The following is a 16321-nucleotide window of genomic DNA, read 5'->3' on the forward strand; positions in this document are numbered from 1 at the left end:
AAAATTAATAAAAATGTTTAAGATTTGTGGACTTAAAGCTTGGTTGTTAAAATGGATAAATGCATGAGGCATATTATGTTATAATATAGTATTAGGGAGAGTCATGGTAAAATTCATAAACTTAAAAATCAAATGATATTTAGGTATTGGTTGATTATATATGCGAATGGGAATGCTAAAACCCTTATCGGATTTCATTGTTTCGGCTCCCCTCAAATTCTTGATTTCCAATTTCAAAAATTTGGTACCCACTCTACTTACCACCGACACATACACTCTATGATGTCTTCAACTCCTTAAGTATTTTTTTGCTAATGGTTTTGTTGGACATCTCATCGGTGCCACTCATCCTACGGACACCTCCAATCCCGACTACAATCTTTGGTGTCTAATCAATCAAAATATGATATTTTCCCTTTTCCCAACTATATTCCCTTCGATCCTCCATTATGTTCTTTCGTCCTCCACGACTCAAGAAATTTGGTTGGTTCTTGAACGCTGTTTACAACCAATGAATCGCTCTCGGCCCATCCAACTCAAAAACGAGCTCCACAACGTTCAAATGCACGATCTCTCCATGCAACAATATCTTACCCAAATCAAAACCCTCGTTGATAATACCGCTGCATCCGATTCCAAGATTGATACCGAAGACATTATTCTCTACATTCTTAACGGCCTTCCCTCCACCTACAATTCGTTCAAAACTATTATCCGCACATCCCTGCATCCAATCGATCTTGACGTTCTCTACTCTCTACTATGCAGCGAGGAAATCAATCTCCATAATGAACAACAAAAATATTCAAGTTCCTCCTCTGATCAAATTGCTCTCTACACAAATCGCACAAGCAATGCTAAAGGACGTGGTTAATCTTGACCTCCCAAAGGACGAAACTTCTGTCCTCGTTCATTTTTTGAACCTACTACACCTTCGCAATCAGCTAACACAAGCTCCTCGCAACCAACGTGCCAGATATGTGGGAAACTTGGTCACTCTGCCTTTAATTGTTGGCATAGATGCAACCCAAAATACGTGTCCAGCACTTCTTGGACACCACGAGCAATTTTCACTCGACAACCCTCTCCCCCTTCCAATGACTGGGTTCTTGACTCAAGAGCTTCAACTCATCTCACACATGATCTCGCAAATCTGCAGCAATACTCCTCATACCAAGGTGTCGACTCTGTCTCCACAGCCAACGGCACAACTCTTCCGATCCAAAACACTGGACAGGGTCTACTTCCTCTGCCCGATTCGGCTCGTATGCTTTATCTGCATAATCTTTTACATGTTCCATCTTTGACTCATAATCTTCTTTCAATTTCTAAATTAACTGCGTATAATCAAGTTTCCATTTCCTTTAACACTAACGGTTTTTTCATCTCGGATCTTCATGACAACCGTCCCCTTCTTCATGGTCATCTTCGTGACGACCTCTATCAAATTCGGTCCATGCCATCTACCATAATCGCAGGTCTTCAAGCCAATACCACATCCTCTTCAGTCTGGCATTCGCGCCTCGGACATCCTCATCACCAGATTCTCTTTACGTTAGCTCATTACATTTAAGATTTATGTACTCCTCCTTTCGTCTACATTTCATGTAATGTGGCCAAGAGCCGCAAACTGCCATTTAATAAAAGTGATTTTGTTTCTTCTCGACCATTTCAAATAATTCACTCTGATGTCTGGAGTTCTGCAGCTCAACAATCTTTAAATGGTTATAAATTTACGTAATTTTCATCGATGATTTCACCAGGTTCCCCTAGCTTCATCTCATGCATTCCAAACAAGAAACTTTTATTAAATTAAAAAAAAAATGCTTTCTCATTAAAAATAAGTTTCATACTACTCAAATGTTTCGTTCCGATGGAGGGGGCGAATTTATCAGCAACTCATTCAAGGAATTTCTTCTCTCTAACGGGATAACACACCAGATTAGTTGTCCCCACACCCCTAAATAGAATGGGCTTGCGAAACGAAAGCATCACCACCTTTTGGATATCACTCGAACCCTTCTTCTTGCCTCTAATCTTCCCATTTCCTTTTGGGCTGAAGCTGTGACCACATCCAACTATCTAATAAATCACTTACCTTCCAAATCTATATCCCTCCAAATTCCCTATCAAAAGCTTCATGGCACACCTCCTAACTACACTCATCTCCGTACTTTTGGTTGTCTTTGTTTCCCATGGCTTTTTCCTTACGCTCCTAACAAACTATCGCCTCGCTCTCAAACTTGCATCTTTCTTGGATATTCTTCATCTCACAAAGGCTACTACCTATGTAGCACGGATACTCCTATTTATGAGGCATGCTGTATCGGACACGTGTCAGATATGGATACGCCTTCGATACGACACAGATATGTGTCGGATACGGCTTTGCCGTGTCCAATTAAAATATTATTTAAATTTGATCGGGCACACGTATCAAATATGCGTGTCCTATTAAAAAACGAAAAAAAATGGTACCAGAACTCGGTATCTCTCAGTACTCGGTGCTAGGTACCGCTCGGTACTCGGTACCACTTGATACCGCTAAGTACTCGGTACCACTCGATACTCGGTACCGCTCGGTACTCAGTACCACTCGACACTGCTCGATACTGCTCGGTATTGCTCGGTACCTCTCGGTATTGCTCGGTACCGCTCGGTACTCGGTACCACTCGGTACTCAGTACTGCTTGGTACCGCTCGGTACTGCTCGGTACCGCTCAATACTTAGTATCACTCGGTACTCGGTACTGCTCAGTACCGCTCCGTACTGGGTACCGCTCGATACTCAGTACTGCTCGGTACCGTTCAGTACCTCTCCGCAATGCTTAGTACCATTCTCAGTATGAATGCTCGGTACTGCTTGGAACTGAGGGGTACGAATGGACCCCCGACATATCTGCGACATATCTACACTTTTACTTAAAATTTTTTATGTTTCAAATTCATGTGGTTTAATTTGTGTCAATACATCGTAGGATAATGAGCTCTAGTGGCGTAGGAATTGGATCTGATGATGGTCTATCAGAGACAAATTCAAATTTTTTTGTCATTTCAAATATTATGCTTTGATTACTTTCTTAATTTTTATGTATGATTTATATATTATAATGTCGTATCCACGCTATATCCGTATCATGTATTTTTAAGAATTGACGTGTCCCATATCTGTATCGTGTCGTATCCGTGTCGTCGTATCCGTATCGGTGCAACATAGTCTACCACTGTCTCAAAATTCAAACCAAACAAATTCATATTTCTCGGCATGTCGTTTTCCACGAACACAGCTTCCCATCTAAACCAACTGACCCGGTCCCTTCCTCAATCAACTCTTCTCCTCTTCTTCTTGATACAACTTCTATCTTCTCCTCTACTCCCACTCAATTTCCCACTCCAACCATTACCTCTTCCACCAATCACACTACCTCCTCTCAACTGCCCACATCCATCTCTTCACCCACACCACCATCGACAAACCTTGTCCCTACCTCAACCTTCTAACCCTCTCACTCAACTCACCCCATGCAAACCAGACTAAAATATGGTATTTCAAGACCTAAGCAAATTTTCAATCTCTCGGTTACCCACCCTACTCCTGCCATTCCTACTTCCTACACTCAAGCAGCAAAATCACCTTAATGGTGATCCGCCATGTCCTCAGAATTTCTTGCTCTCCAGCAGCAAGGAACCTAGTCAGTAGTCTCTCCACCACCTAACCAACTAATTCTAGGCTGCAAATAGACATTTTGTATCAAAACTCACCCTAATGGCCACATTGAAAGATACAAAGCTCGCTTCGTCGCTCAAGGCTTCACTCAACAATTCTGCATAAAATATAATAAAACATTCAGTCCAGTGGCCAAAATGCCAACCATTCATATCCTTCTCACGTTGGCTCTTCATAGTTAATGGCCCGTCCATCAACTGGATGTCTCCAACGCCTTCCTTCATGAAGATCTTCAAGAAGAAGTCTATATGCGGCAGCCGCAAGGCTTTACTGATGCTCAACATCCGAACCACTTTAGTAAACTCCATAAGTCACTATATGGCCTCAAGCAAGCTCTTCGTCAGCGGTTTAATAAACTCACGACATTTCTTCAAAATTTCGACTTTGGGTTTAGTCATTCCGGTCCTTCTCTCCTCTTATATCATCATAAACATATTTAATTACACATTCTAATTTATGTTGACGATCTCTTAGTTACAAGTAATGATACCGCCACCATTCAGAAGTTGTTCGATCAATTATAATTGAAGTTCATACTCAAACAAATGGGAGCAGATCATCCGCACACCCACTGGATTCTTCCTTATTCAACAACACTACACCAACAATCTGCTTCAAATAGCTAGATTCACTGATTGCAAACCTGCTCCAACTCATATCACACCAAAATCTACCTCCTCGCAATCCTCCAATCAGCTTTACACAGACCCGCAGCGTTACCGCAAATTGGCTGGCTTACTTCAGTACCTCTCATTCACCAGACCTGATATTGCCTTCTCTACAAACTACATCTGCCAACACATGCATTCTTCAACAATTCATGACTTCCAAGCTCTCCAATGACTCCTCCATTACATCAAAGGCACTTCTCACTTCGGTCTTCCACTTACCATCGGCGATCTTCAACTTTGCACCTATGCGGATGCGGACTGGGCAGCAGATTCCCAAGATAGGAAATCCATTTCCGGATATTGCACCTTTCTCGGTAACACTCTCATCTCGTGGTCAGTTAAGAAGTTGCAATTGCCATGTCCACCACAGAAGCTGAATATCGTCCACTCTCTTCTGCTACCACCGAGCTCTCTAGCTCCGACGTGTCGTAGCCAAATTTCAAATTCCCCAAACCTCTCCTACCGTCATCTACTACGACAACACCTCGACCATTGCGCTCACCAATAATCCGGTCTTCCACGCACGAACAAAGCACATCGAAATCGACTTTCATTTCATCCTCGAGCATATGAAAGCCGGAGCCATTTCCATTTCCCACTCAGCTCAACTGATCAACTTGCAGACATTCTTACTAAAACTCTTTCGGGAGCCAGATTTAACGATCTCTGCTCCAAATTAATCATTTAACAAATGAATGTCTAATTTGAGGGGGCCTGTTAGCACTGTCCACCTCAGCTGCCTACGTGTCGTTATTTAATTCATTTCTTGTATCACATTGTTATCTCCATAGTTATATATGCATGTATTCCCTGTACAAGATATATACAATATAATACAACTGTTCTTCTTTAATCCTCTCTTTACTCCTTTCTTCATCTCTACAACGGGTCTCTCAATAACCTATTAAGTTAAAACTTGGTGTTTTAATGAGTTCTGATGTGACAAAATTCATCACGGGTGGTTTGAACAATGCTGTAAAATGATAATATAACTTCTTATACTATTATATGATGTAGTGTGGGGAAATAAAGAAATCATGAATAAGAAATTGATTGTGCAGGAAAAGACAATAGACTTGGATGGTTTGGGCATGTCCAATGGAGAGCAAAAGATGCAATAATAAAGTGTGGTGGAGAGAAGTGATGTGAGAGAAATATGAAGAAATAAAGGCTTGAAAAGATATTATGATTAGAAGTTAGGAAAAGAACTTGTACTTCGTGGAGCCTCAAAATAATAATAAATGGCAAATAGGATGCATATAGTAGTTTGTATAATTTTGATATGGCTAATAATGCTGATCATGAACTCTAATGTTGCACATACCCTTTGATTGAATGAGCAAAGCTAAAAAAATGAATTGAACAAACTTTTGTTAAAAACTTTTGACTAAGCATATAAGATTAAAGTATGACGACATGTTGCATGATATGGAGGCACCTACATTGTGCTAGTTTGTTTGAATGTATGAATTCAATTTGATCTTTTGATCAAAAGTTAGATTAAATTTGTTTTTTTTTTCTCACCACAGCCACAGCTTTTTGGCCGCTACTTGCCAATCAAAGAAAAAGCGATGACTCTTTTATTTTGAAATATTATGTAAGTATATCCATCCTTTATTTGGTGGAGTAGTAGGAACATGACGAGTTATTATAGCCATTGCTTTACCCCCTTTACTTACACCCTCCTATCCACCACTACTATTGCATACTTTACACCTAGGGAACTCCCCACAATAAAAAATATTTATTTCTTAGACAAATTGTTCCATATTTTGTGTTATAGCTTTCTAATGGGTATTGGAAAATAATTCATAAATAATTATCTTTGTGAGGCCTTACTCCAACTGTATAAGAGTTTTAATATGCTATTTATGCTTATTTATGTCATTTCACTAGTGCAAATATGTATTTTTTAAAACCCCTTCTTTGTCAGGCCTTTCACGAAAAATAAGCCTATGTGACTTAAATTATTATATTTTTGTTGTTACAATACCATTAGATTCCTCTTTCAGTATTGTAACATTGATGCATCATGTTATTATTATGGTTATGATATTAGATATATTTAAGAGCAATTACTATGAAACATAGACTCATCACAGTTAAAAAAAAAGACTCATCACAGTTAACTCTATCTCTTTTTTTTTTCATTTTGCTAGAATTTGTTTTATTTGTTATTTGCTTTATCATATCTACTAGTCATAAGAATGAGTTATATTTTTAAAAAACCCAGTGAAGGTCATCTAATCCATTATTGGCAAAAACGACAGCTTGCCAAAGTGCAATAAGGGATACCTCGTCGAACCCTAGATTGAAAATGTTGGTTGGTTCCAACAATGCATTTCATTGTTGTATGCGTTTTGGACATCAAAACATAATCAATTTGTTTTGACACTGCATGCTGATGTAGGCAGGGGGGGTCAAATCAAATCCTAATATTTGATTTTTGACTTCTCTAGCTCATTAATGTCAAGTAGTTGTGAAGCTCATTATGAGCTGATTTTTTAGTTCATTTATGGAACTAAAAAATTAGCTCATTACTTTTTTAACTTGGCTTTTCGCCTTCCCCCCTTTATTCTTCTCATTTCTCTGTAATTTCACTTGCCTTTTCCTCTTCATGTTGCCTCTTGGACTGCTGCGATTTTCTGCTGGTTTTCCTCCCATGGGTTGCTTCGGTTTCTCTGTCCCGTGGTCCCCCTTTTACCGAAATTAATTAAGGCTTTTTGGTCCCTGTGCTTGGCTGCTGGGATCCGTGAGTTTTAACCTGGCTGGAACCGTGGCCTCTGTTTTTTGCTGTGCCGTTTGGGATTTCAGTAAAAGGACTGTTGGCCTTTCATTCCTCATTTATTTGAGTATATGAAGAGATTTTGGGCTGTTTTTGTACAGAATTTGAACAGTTTTATGGGACTGTTTGGTGGCTGTTTTGGGAGAATTCCAAGAAGACTACAGATTTCTTGGACAGATTTCCTACTACAGTTTTAGGTGCCTTTTGGCCTTCTATTTCAGCTTTTAATTAATATTTTGGGGCCTGTTTGTATCCTCTTTATACCTATAATATATAGAAGATGTTTGTGACTGTTTAGGAGGTGAAAAATGTTATTTTTGGAGTAAGAAAACCTGAGGGTTTCTTGGAAAAAGCTTGAGAGCTTTGTTCCACTTCTTCTACTTGTATGGAAATCTTGCGATCTCTTTCCAACCTTCGTCTTGGCTTATAATCTCTTTCTTCTATCCGCAAGTGTCATTCCATCTGTATCTTTCTTCTCTAAGTGAATAACTATAGGGTGTCTTGTTTGAGTCGTTTGTAGGGTGTTTGTGTTTCTAAGTGTCTTGTAAGCATCTTTAATGTTATGTCAAAAGTTTGTAAGTCCTTTTATATGATATAAAAAGTTTGTGTTTGTTTTAATTTGTCTAGTTTCTATGAGTTCTTGTCGTTTTCTATTTCTTAGAAAGGTCTTGTTTTTATTATAAAAAATTTGGGTCCCTTCCCAAATTTTTGATTGCATCAATTTTGGTATCAGAGCAAGTTTGGAAGTCCTAGGATTTGGTTGTCAAATTTAGTTTGTCAAGTCAAGTCTTGTCGTGTAAGTCTTGTCGTGAGTCCTTTTTGTGAGTCTAAGTTTTTTAGGTTGAGTCTTTCTTTAAGTCTTTTTTTTTTGAGTCGTCTAAAAAAATGGAAAAGGACAAAAATAGTAATCCAATGGAAGAAAGCAATCCAGAAAAACTTGAAGATCCTCTTTCGATGGACAGATGGATTCCGTCAGAATCAACAGATCCACTACAGTATGAACTGTACAAACTTTAATCATGGATGCATTTGTGTACAAAAAGATACATGAAGAAGAAGCAACATTTACAAGATCAGTTTCTACAAAAACGAGAAGAGATCCTGAAGAAATATGAAGCTAAGATCAAAGAGCTAGATGATCAGTATGCACCTCCTCGAAAGAAACCAAGAACTGACTCATCGGGAGCTGAGTCCTCAAGAAGGGGAGTCTGATGTAGGCAGGGGGGGTCAAATCAAATCCTAATATTTGTTTTTTGACTTCTCTAGCTCATTAATGTCAAGTAGTGGTGAAGCTCATTATGAGCTGATTTTTTAGTTCATTTATGGAACTAAAAAATTAGCTCATTAATTTTTAAACTTAGCTTTTCTCCTTCCCTCCCTTTATTATTCTCATTTCTCTGTAATTTCACTTGCCTTTTCCTCTTCCTGTTGCCTCTTGGACTGCTGCGAGTTTATGCTGGTTTTCCTCCCATGGGTTGCTTCGGTTTATCTGTCCTGTGGTATCTTCTTTGTTGAAAATTTAATCCAACAACATACCGAACTAACTCTGTAAATCTTTCTTATACATGTTTCCAATCACATCCAATTAGAAAGGCTCCTGCTAAGTCATTGTATTCTCATCGCCTCTATATGTAGTGTCAACTCTGTTAGTTACTGACAGAGGATTGATGTTCAAGTCAGTTGTATGCTTTTATTAATGAATTTCCCTTTTTATAGACCTTGAAGGCCTAACATGAACGTATAAAACAAATATCACAGTCAATACCGCGACCGTATATTTGTTTGATGGTTCGAGCTGTGTCGAGTCGTATCTACCTGCATAGAAGGATCGAGCTCGAACTTGGGTTTATTGTCTGACCCGCGCAACATCCCTAGACGTCACGTGTGTGCTCATAACACGCTCGTCGGGGCTCATGTGGGTGTATGATTGTATATGCATTTTTTGTGTTTATGTTTATACATATTGTAGTACATTTGTGAAGGCATTTTTTTGAATATTTCAGTTGTGCGGGCAACTATCGTCTGAGTGTGCGCAACATTCTACTTGAGAGCTTATGTATGCCTTAAGTCCGCTTGTATGAGTGTTGCAGATCCGGTGGCGTAGCGTCGCATTATGGTCATTTGTCCGTTTCATACAGGTAGACTGTCGTGCACTACTAGTCGCTTTCTGCAAGTAGATCATTATGCACTAACTAATCTCCTGTTATTATTCGTAGGTAATTGCATTTTCCTCAATTCTCTTGTACCACTCACATAGTTTATTGAGTGTATAACTTGCCTTATACAACGACCTGTAGGGTCTTGTATTTGTTGTAATATTGCAGCATATCTACTATCGCGGCCTGCAAGTTTTTGTGCATTTGCCTTCTATTGGATAGTTGTTTTGGTTATAAAGATGCTTCGGTATCCTTGCTACAATAGCTCGTAGTACTTTGCATACGCTAGAGGTTTCCCTACAATGATTCGCAGGAGCTCACATCTGTTATTTATCTTTCCCCACATACGACTATGAGAACATTTATACAATCATTGCATGCTAATCACCATGACTTGTAGATGTATGGTGTGTTTTCTTATGTCCTTTTTAATTCTCGTAGCAACTGCCACTTGTAGTCGAGTGAATGTATTTATTTGTATATTGGTACTTGGCAATAGGATTGAGTTGCATCAACGTTAATTTCCCCATTCATATTTTTAGGAGGATTCATCTTACTTGCAACATACCCAGTACTATGACTTGTAAGCACAATCGCTTTATCCATTACAAGTCTTTTGTTATCCACGGGCGAGATGCATTTAATGCAAATCTTCTAGCACCGCTCGTATGTGTTCATACTTATCACGTTTCTTATGTATTTTGCTTTTGATGTGTATGAGATCTTCTATAGTGATTCGTAGGAGCCTGTACTTGTCATAGTCCTGCATTTTGTTCGTCGTCACTTGTAAGTAGATTATCGTGTGCATGACAAGTCTTCTACATTGGTCTGCAAATATCCAACACATTGTAGATTTTTGTCTTTGCTTGCAATTCGTAGTATTATTTAGATGCTTTGCACATTTGTTTGCAATCAAATTTCCCCTTATTTTATTGCTTGTAAGGTTGAATATTATTGCTTGTATTTTGATGTCAATTGTAGGACACATTAACAATCATTGCATGTCTATCATCATTGCTTGTAAGTAGACCAGCATGTACAATTATCAATTGATTGTCATTGAGTGTAGGTAGACTACACTGTTCATAACTTGTATGTTGTCATTCCTTCGTTACCGAATCAATGCCTTTATTCTATCAGCTAACCACTGTTGATTGTAAGCTAGCTAATATGACTGTAGGGATGTCATGGCATTCTCTGCATGTCTCTTTGAGTGCATTCGTAAGGTTGTTTGCATGGTCGAATTACCATTATTATTTATTGGCATTTGTATTCTGACAGATATGACCATTGAAAATGAACTGCGACATCTGTTGAAGCTTTCATATCATTGCTTATGAGCATTTCGCCACATTCTCTTGAAGTTCGCTTGTAGCTTGTATGACTGATGTAAATGTCATATATCACCGGTCATTATTTGTAGGTGAAATGCTTTGCCAAGGGTTTTATATATTCGCTTGCAATCAAGCTACACATTATTTTTGATTTCCATTGCTTGCAGGTTTCAATATATTCTCTTGCAATCAATGCCATACGCTCGTACTATTTGCTTGCTTGCCGGTGAAATGCTGGAATTTTATTTAACATCAATCATTAATTGCTTATAAATGCTCATTTGAAACTTTAGCGCAAGTCCCCTGTTTTATTGATTGATGTTTATTTGGATGACCCGGATTTATCACTTAGCAATTGTATTTTGAATCTTGATTGTATTTTTATTAACTTAAAGTTTGGTTCCTTGTATTTTAGTTTAGATTAATTTCCATATAGTTTGTGCTGAAATTCAAGTTCAAATTCAGATCATCGTCATATGGTTCAAGTCCAGGTCCTCATCATTTGATTTAAATTTAGGTTATTCTTAATTGTTCAAATTATGTTCAGGTCCTCTATTTTTGTTCAAGTTCTAAGCGTCTTTAGATGGAATTTCGACAGCCTCCCGGTGTCTCTCCCGTTTACGGGAAACTACAAGAGTCTGGATTTTGGGTCGTGAGCTTTGCGGCTAGGGCAGAGGAGGAAGATGTCGGGTGTGGCATCCGACTTCGGCACAGGAAGGCACGGCCGGATGCGACCTGGTTGGCGAGGGTTTGGGAGGTCAGAGGGGTGAAGTCGTGAAAGCTGCGGGAGGAAAAGGATCGCAAGAGGAAGTTCGTGCAAGTTTGGGTGTGGAAAGAAGAAATGAGGGCCTCGTCTACCCTCTCATTTTAATGACATTGAATAGTAGCGATCGAGGCACGCGTGAGATGACTGCAACGGCGCCAAATGCAGTGGTATGGGCGACTACAGCTAGTAATAGGATGTGATACGAGCAGGATTTGGCTGGTGTGTTTTATATAAATTTCTTTTGGGTACTACTTAGAGGTCAGCATTGTCTTTGCCAAAAATGGGTACCCTTCACTAACTTTCTTAAAAATATGACTCCTTATGGCTAGTAGATATGATAAAACTAAGACAAATTGTAACAAAATAGAACTAAGAAGAGCGAGAGGTAACTGTGGTGAGTATATATTTCATAGTAATTGCACATAAATAGACCTAATGTTAGTTCAAATTTAAGCACAATAATGACATATTCTTAAAGAAGAACCTAATGCATTAATGATTTGTCACATACAAACTAATTTGTCCTGAGAAGTTTAGATATCCACAATCACCAACTGCATTGAATTCTTCTTTTAGGTCTGTCAAACATGACATCAACAAAGGCTGCCTAAGTATGTAAAAGTGGGTCTGCAATTACTAATGATTTGTCATATCAATTAAATTCACTTTATTTGACATTGTATACAAAATAAAAATTAAAGTTAACAAGTTCTAGATTAATCAATTATTTATATTTTTATATCTTTAATTAAATATTATTTTTAGAAATTTAAGCAAACATTAATAAATGTTAAATTTAAACATGATAATGTTTAAGTTATTTATTTTATATTTATAATTATATTTTTTTTGAAACTTGAATTATTAAAAATTATAATACATATTTTTAAAATTTTAAATATGATATATATCTTCTTTAATTAATAAATATATATCTCCTTTTCCTGAATAATTGCTGATTAGGCTATTTTAACTTAATTAATTTCAAAATACGCTCCTAAAAAATGGCCTTTATTTGGATTCATCACATTGTTCATAAATAAAACACTACCACATATAGATTACCTCATTTTGGCAACTTTGAATAGTATTGATAAACAAAGTATGACATTCTAATGATTTTAGCTGAAGTTAGTATATTTCATAATCTAAATATCATCCGTGACTGTATATAGTTATTCCTTTCTTCATGACGTTGTTATTTATTGTTATTTTTAAAAAAAATTGCAGCTTCTGTATCAGATGATTACTTGGATTACATGCTTTTGCAATTTCCGACAAATGTAACAGGATGGATTTGCCATACATTAGTTACTTCTAGTCTTCTTAAGGTAAGTAGTTATGAATTTCTTTGATTTCAAGAAAAGATGTAACGTATCTGCATGGAATATTTGCTAAAAGAGGGTTTTAACATATATTACAGTGTGATGTAAGTTTTTTTGTCATGAAAAACTTTTATGATCACTTTATGGATTTCTTTGTTGGCGTGAACATCAATATGCTGCATATAATGTGTCCCCAGGCTGTAGGTGTTGGCTCCTTTTCACAAACCGGTGTTGCTGCTTCTACTGCTGCCATCCAGTAATCTCATCTACATTTTCTGTCCGTTTCTTTATCCTTATCACGAGCATTTGAACTTTCCTCAACTTAATAGGCATTTTTACCACACATATATTTACATATTTATATGTTATTTATTTCAAGTAGATTATAAAGAAATATAAATTAAAGTTTCAGTTGGGATAGCTTTTGACCATTGATTTTTTACTACTTTCAAAAAAAAATTTGTACTACAAAACTGTTTTAAAAAGCAGTAAGAAAACTATCTCAAATGAAACCGAAAACTCGAAGGTCTTATTGTTGTTCAAAGTATTGTTTTCCATGCATGCCATAGATTCTATACATATATACATATTCTCTAAGTGAGATGAGATTAAAGTGACTTGAGATGGCAAGAGCAACATAAGGCAAAACAAATGGATTACATGTTCTTACATGACGCCCTCCATATAAGAGAAACTTGCTTATGATTATTTGTGAGACCTCGTTTGTTTAAATTTTGTTTGAGTGACAATAGGCATGCCATAGGGACTCTCTTGCAATTTCATTTTAAGTATATTATCTTAGGGATTTTTACATATATAAAACCTCAAACTATTAAAAATATATATTAAACACTCAAACTTTCATATTTACTTATATACCACCTAAACAACATTCCAAGTATTTGAAATGAAATTCCGTAACGTTCCGTCAAAACACGAAACGCCACTTCTCCGAGCCGCTGATTTTTCCTGCGTGAAAGGTTCTGCGACGAACCGTCGCCTATTCTTTGCTAGATCAGGTAGTCGTTGTGGCTCTCCCTTTGCACTCTCCTTCTCACATAAGAACTAATACAGTAGAACAAAATTATAAGCTAGAAACTGTGCTTCAGAAGCATTCTTTTTCTTCCACCAATACTATGAGAATGGACTCTTCTTTCATATAGATTTAGAAAACTTCTGTTCGTCACAACTAGGTTCAAATATTTGATATTCATCATGTTTAGATTTTCCAATCAAGTCAAAAAATTTTGAAAACCTAATCTTTCTTCCACAATGTCATCTCAAAGTTCTTTGCAGCATTGCGATTATTTGTTCCTCCCTTAGGAAAGGAAAAATAGTAAGACCTACAGCTAATCCACGCCACCACAACATTTCATTGTCACCATTACCTTCCAATCTATTTCACTTCGATGATATACTTCCCAGGCATCTGTGGTTGACCCTTCACTTTCTTAAACTTTTTTATGTTTTGCTCCACATCACTCAGCTTCCTTAAATTTTTTGTCAAAGCATATAACTTGACTAACAAATATAGTTCGTACATTGTAAAATTTTTTATCTAAAAGATAAGTTTAACTTTTAGGAATGCATAATTCAGAGATAAAAAAAAATCTCGGAGAATGTTGGCAATTATGCACTTTTTCACTATTGCTAAATCCATAATTATTCACATAAACAAAAATGGATTAGAGTAATTTTTACTTCACTCAAATTTGGTGGATATTGGAGTGAAGTGCATGGTTAGAGTTGAACAAAGTATGTGATGAGGTCATCGACAGACATTTTAGGCAGGTCTACTGGCGAAGGAATCGTAGATCGACGGCTACGATTGGGAGCTTATATTTCTGATGTTGCCATGTCATTTTATGTTATTTTTCTATGTATCTTTTATTTCAAGCCGTAGTTTACTATTTTCCCTATATGAAGGTTTAGTCTTTGTTGTAGCCCGGTGGGCATTTGAGTCATGTTATTTTCATGTTATTTTCTGTCATTGAGGCCTTTATAAAGAGGTCTCATCCTATTATATGAGCTTAATGTTGGATTAATAAAATTTATGAGATTTTCCTTTGTCTTCTTGCTTAAGAGCTTGAGAGAAAGAGAGGAGACCTAGGAGAGGCTCCACCCGAAATACCCAACAGCCCACCTCGGTGAGCTCTTGATTTTACTTGTGTTTTTGTTGTTTTCTTCTTTCCCCACCACCTTCCCCATACACCCGTCCCCCTTCCCCTTGCCCTTTGCCCGTTTCTCCCTTCCCTCTGTAGCCGCTTCAAAAATTTCCCACCCCCACCCAGATCCCGCCGACTCAACCCCCATCTCCTCCAGCCCACCGCCTCCCTTAGCCCAGCCCTCCTCTTCCCTCGTAAAATCCCGTCGCCCCCTTCCTCTTGAAATTTGAATTTCATGATTTAATTCCTTCATTACTTCTTTCCTAAAATAACACCCTACATTTAGGAATAGATTTAAATGAAATCCTATCTGTTTTGAATTCAAATTTCAAATCTCCCTAATTGATTAAAATCTGAAAATTGAAATCAGGTTTTAATTAGCCCCATGGGCCCCACTAATTAATCAAATTCCCTCTCTTTTTTTTTCTTGCTTGGCCGGCCCCTCATCTAGCCTATTCTCTCTCCACTTGCCACCTAAGCATCCACTTATTAACCTCTTAATTTCCCCCCTAATAGCCGCCCCTCTCTCTAGCCTAATTTAGGGAGATTTTAATAACAAATAATCTCTTTCTCCAATCCAAGAAATTCTGAAATTCAAATTTAGATTTTCTCCAAGAAGGATCTCCATCCAAATCCCTCTCCCTAGTTCACGGCCCAACTCCTCCTTCTTTCTTTTCTTCTTCCCCTCCCCACTTCAATGTTGAATGGCGGATCCCGAATTCGAGTAGGGGCTTGTGTTCAACGCCGACGGTAGTCTCAACATCCTACGATCCCCGTTCTTCGACGCGGGGTTTACGCACGAAAACACAGTTGGTGAATGCTTGGAGCGAATCCTCCCATCACTTGTGCGCATCATCGACCGCCAATTTCAAGACTACGATTTGACAATCACCAGGCGCCATCCACCACCTCCTCCACTGGCGGCTACCTCTCCGGTAACAAAGTCTTTCGTCTCCTTTTCCGTAGTGGTGCTCTCCATCTTCGCATGGTTTCTTCTTCTCCGCTAAAAGCCAAAGAGTGGTTGAGTGAGAAGGTGCTCGAGGTGAATTTTCTCACTGTTAATCGTGGGATTTTGTTATGAGCATTTAAGCAGTTCTTTTATCTTTGAAAATTTATGAATTGTTTGGTTATCTCAAAGCAACTCTTCGCCTAAGCAAGTTGATTACCTAGAATACATTTAATCCTTTATTTTATTGGTGATAAATATGTGTTGGCAATGCTTTAATTACTTTCATCTTAATTTTCGCAAGCAACTCCTGTTTGATTCACATCAGTATGTGGATGGAAGTCAGAAAACCTTAAAGCTTTAAAGAGATGAAATCAATTTAATGTTGCTAAAAGAACGAGTTGAAGCATTTTGTCATCGGCTACGGGGTCAACCATTTGACTTAC

At 37.8% G+C, this 16321-nt stretch overlaps 1 protein-coding gene across 5 annotated transcripts in view; it reads left to right on the forward strand.

The window, feature by feature from the left end:
* Positions 1-16321, forward strand: part of LOC110114043 (protein root UVB sensitive 5) — a 40887-nt gene that overhangs the window by 951 nt on the left and 23615 nt on the right. For 2 of the 5 annotated variants that reach the window (XM_020846793.2, XM_020846794.2), the window contains 2 exons: positions 12670-12770; positions 12962-13020. In XM_020846793.2, coding sequence (XP_020702452.1) covers positions 12670-12770; positions 12962-13020 — 160 coding nt within the window. Of the gene's footprint in view, positions 1-5927; positions 5996-11481; positions 11607-12669; positions 12771-12961; positions 13021-16321 lie in introns of those variants that run through there. The other 3 variants (XM_020846795.2, XM_020846796.2, XM_028696740.1) reach the window with 3 other exon arrangements.

This window comes from Dendrobium catenatum, unplaced genomic scaffold (assembly GCF_001605985.2).
Source record: "Dendrobium catenatum unplaced genomic scaffold, ASM160598v2 fragScaff_scaffold_839, whole genome shotgun sequence".
Classification (NCBI taxonomy): Eukaryota; Viridiplantae; Streptophyta; class Magnoliopsida; order Asparagales; family Orchidaceae; genus Dendrobium; species Dendrobium catenatum.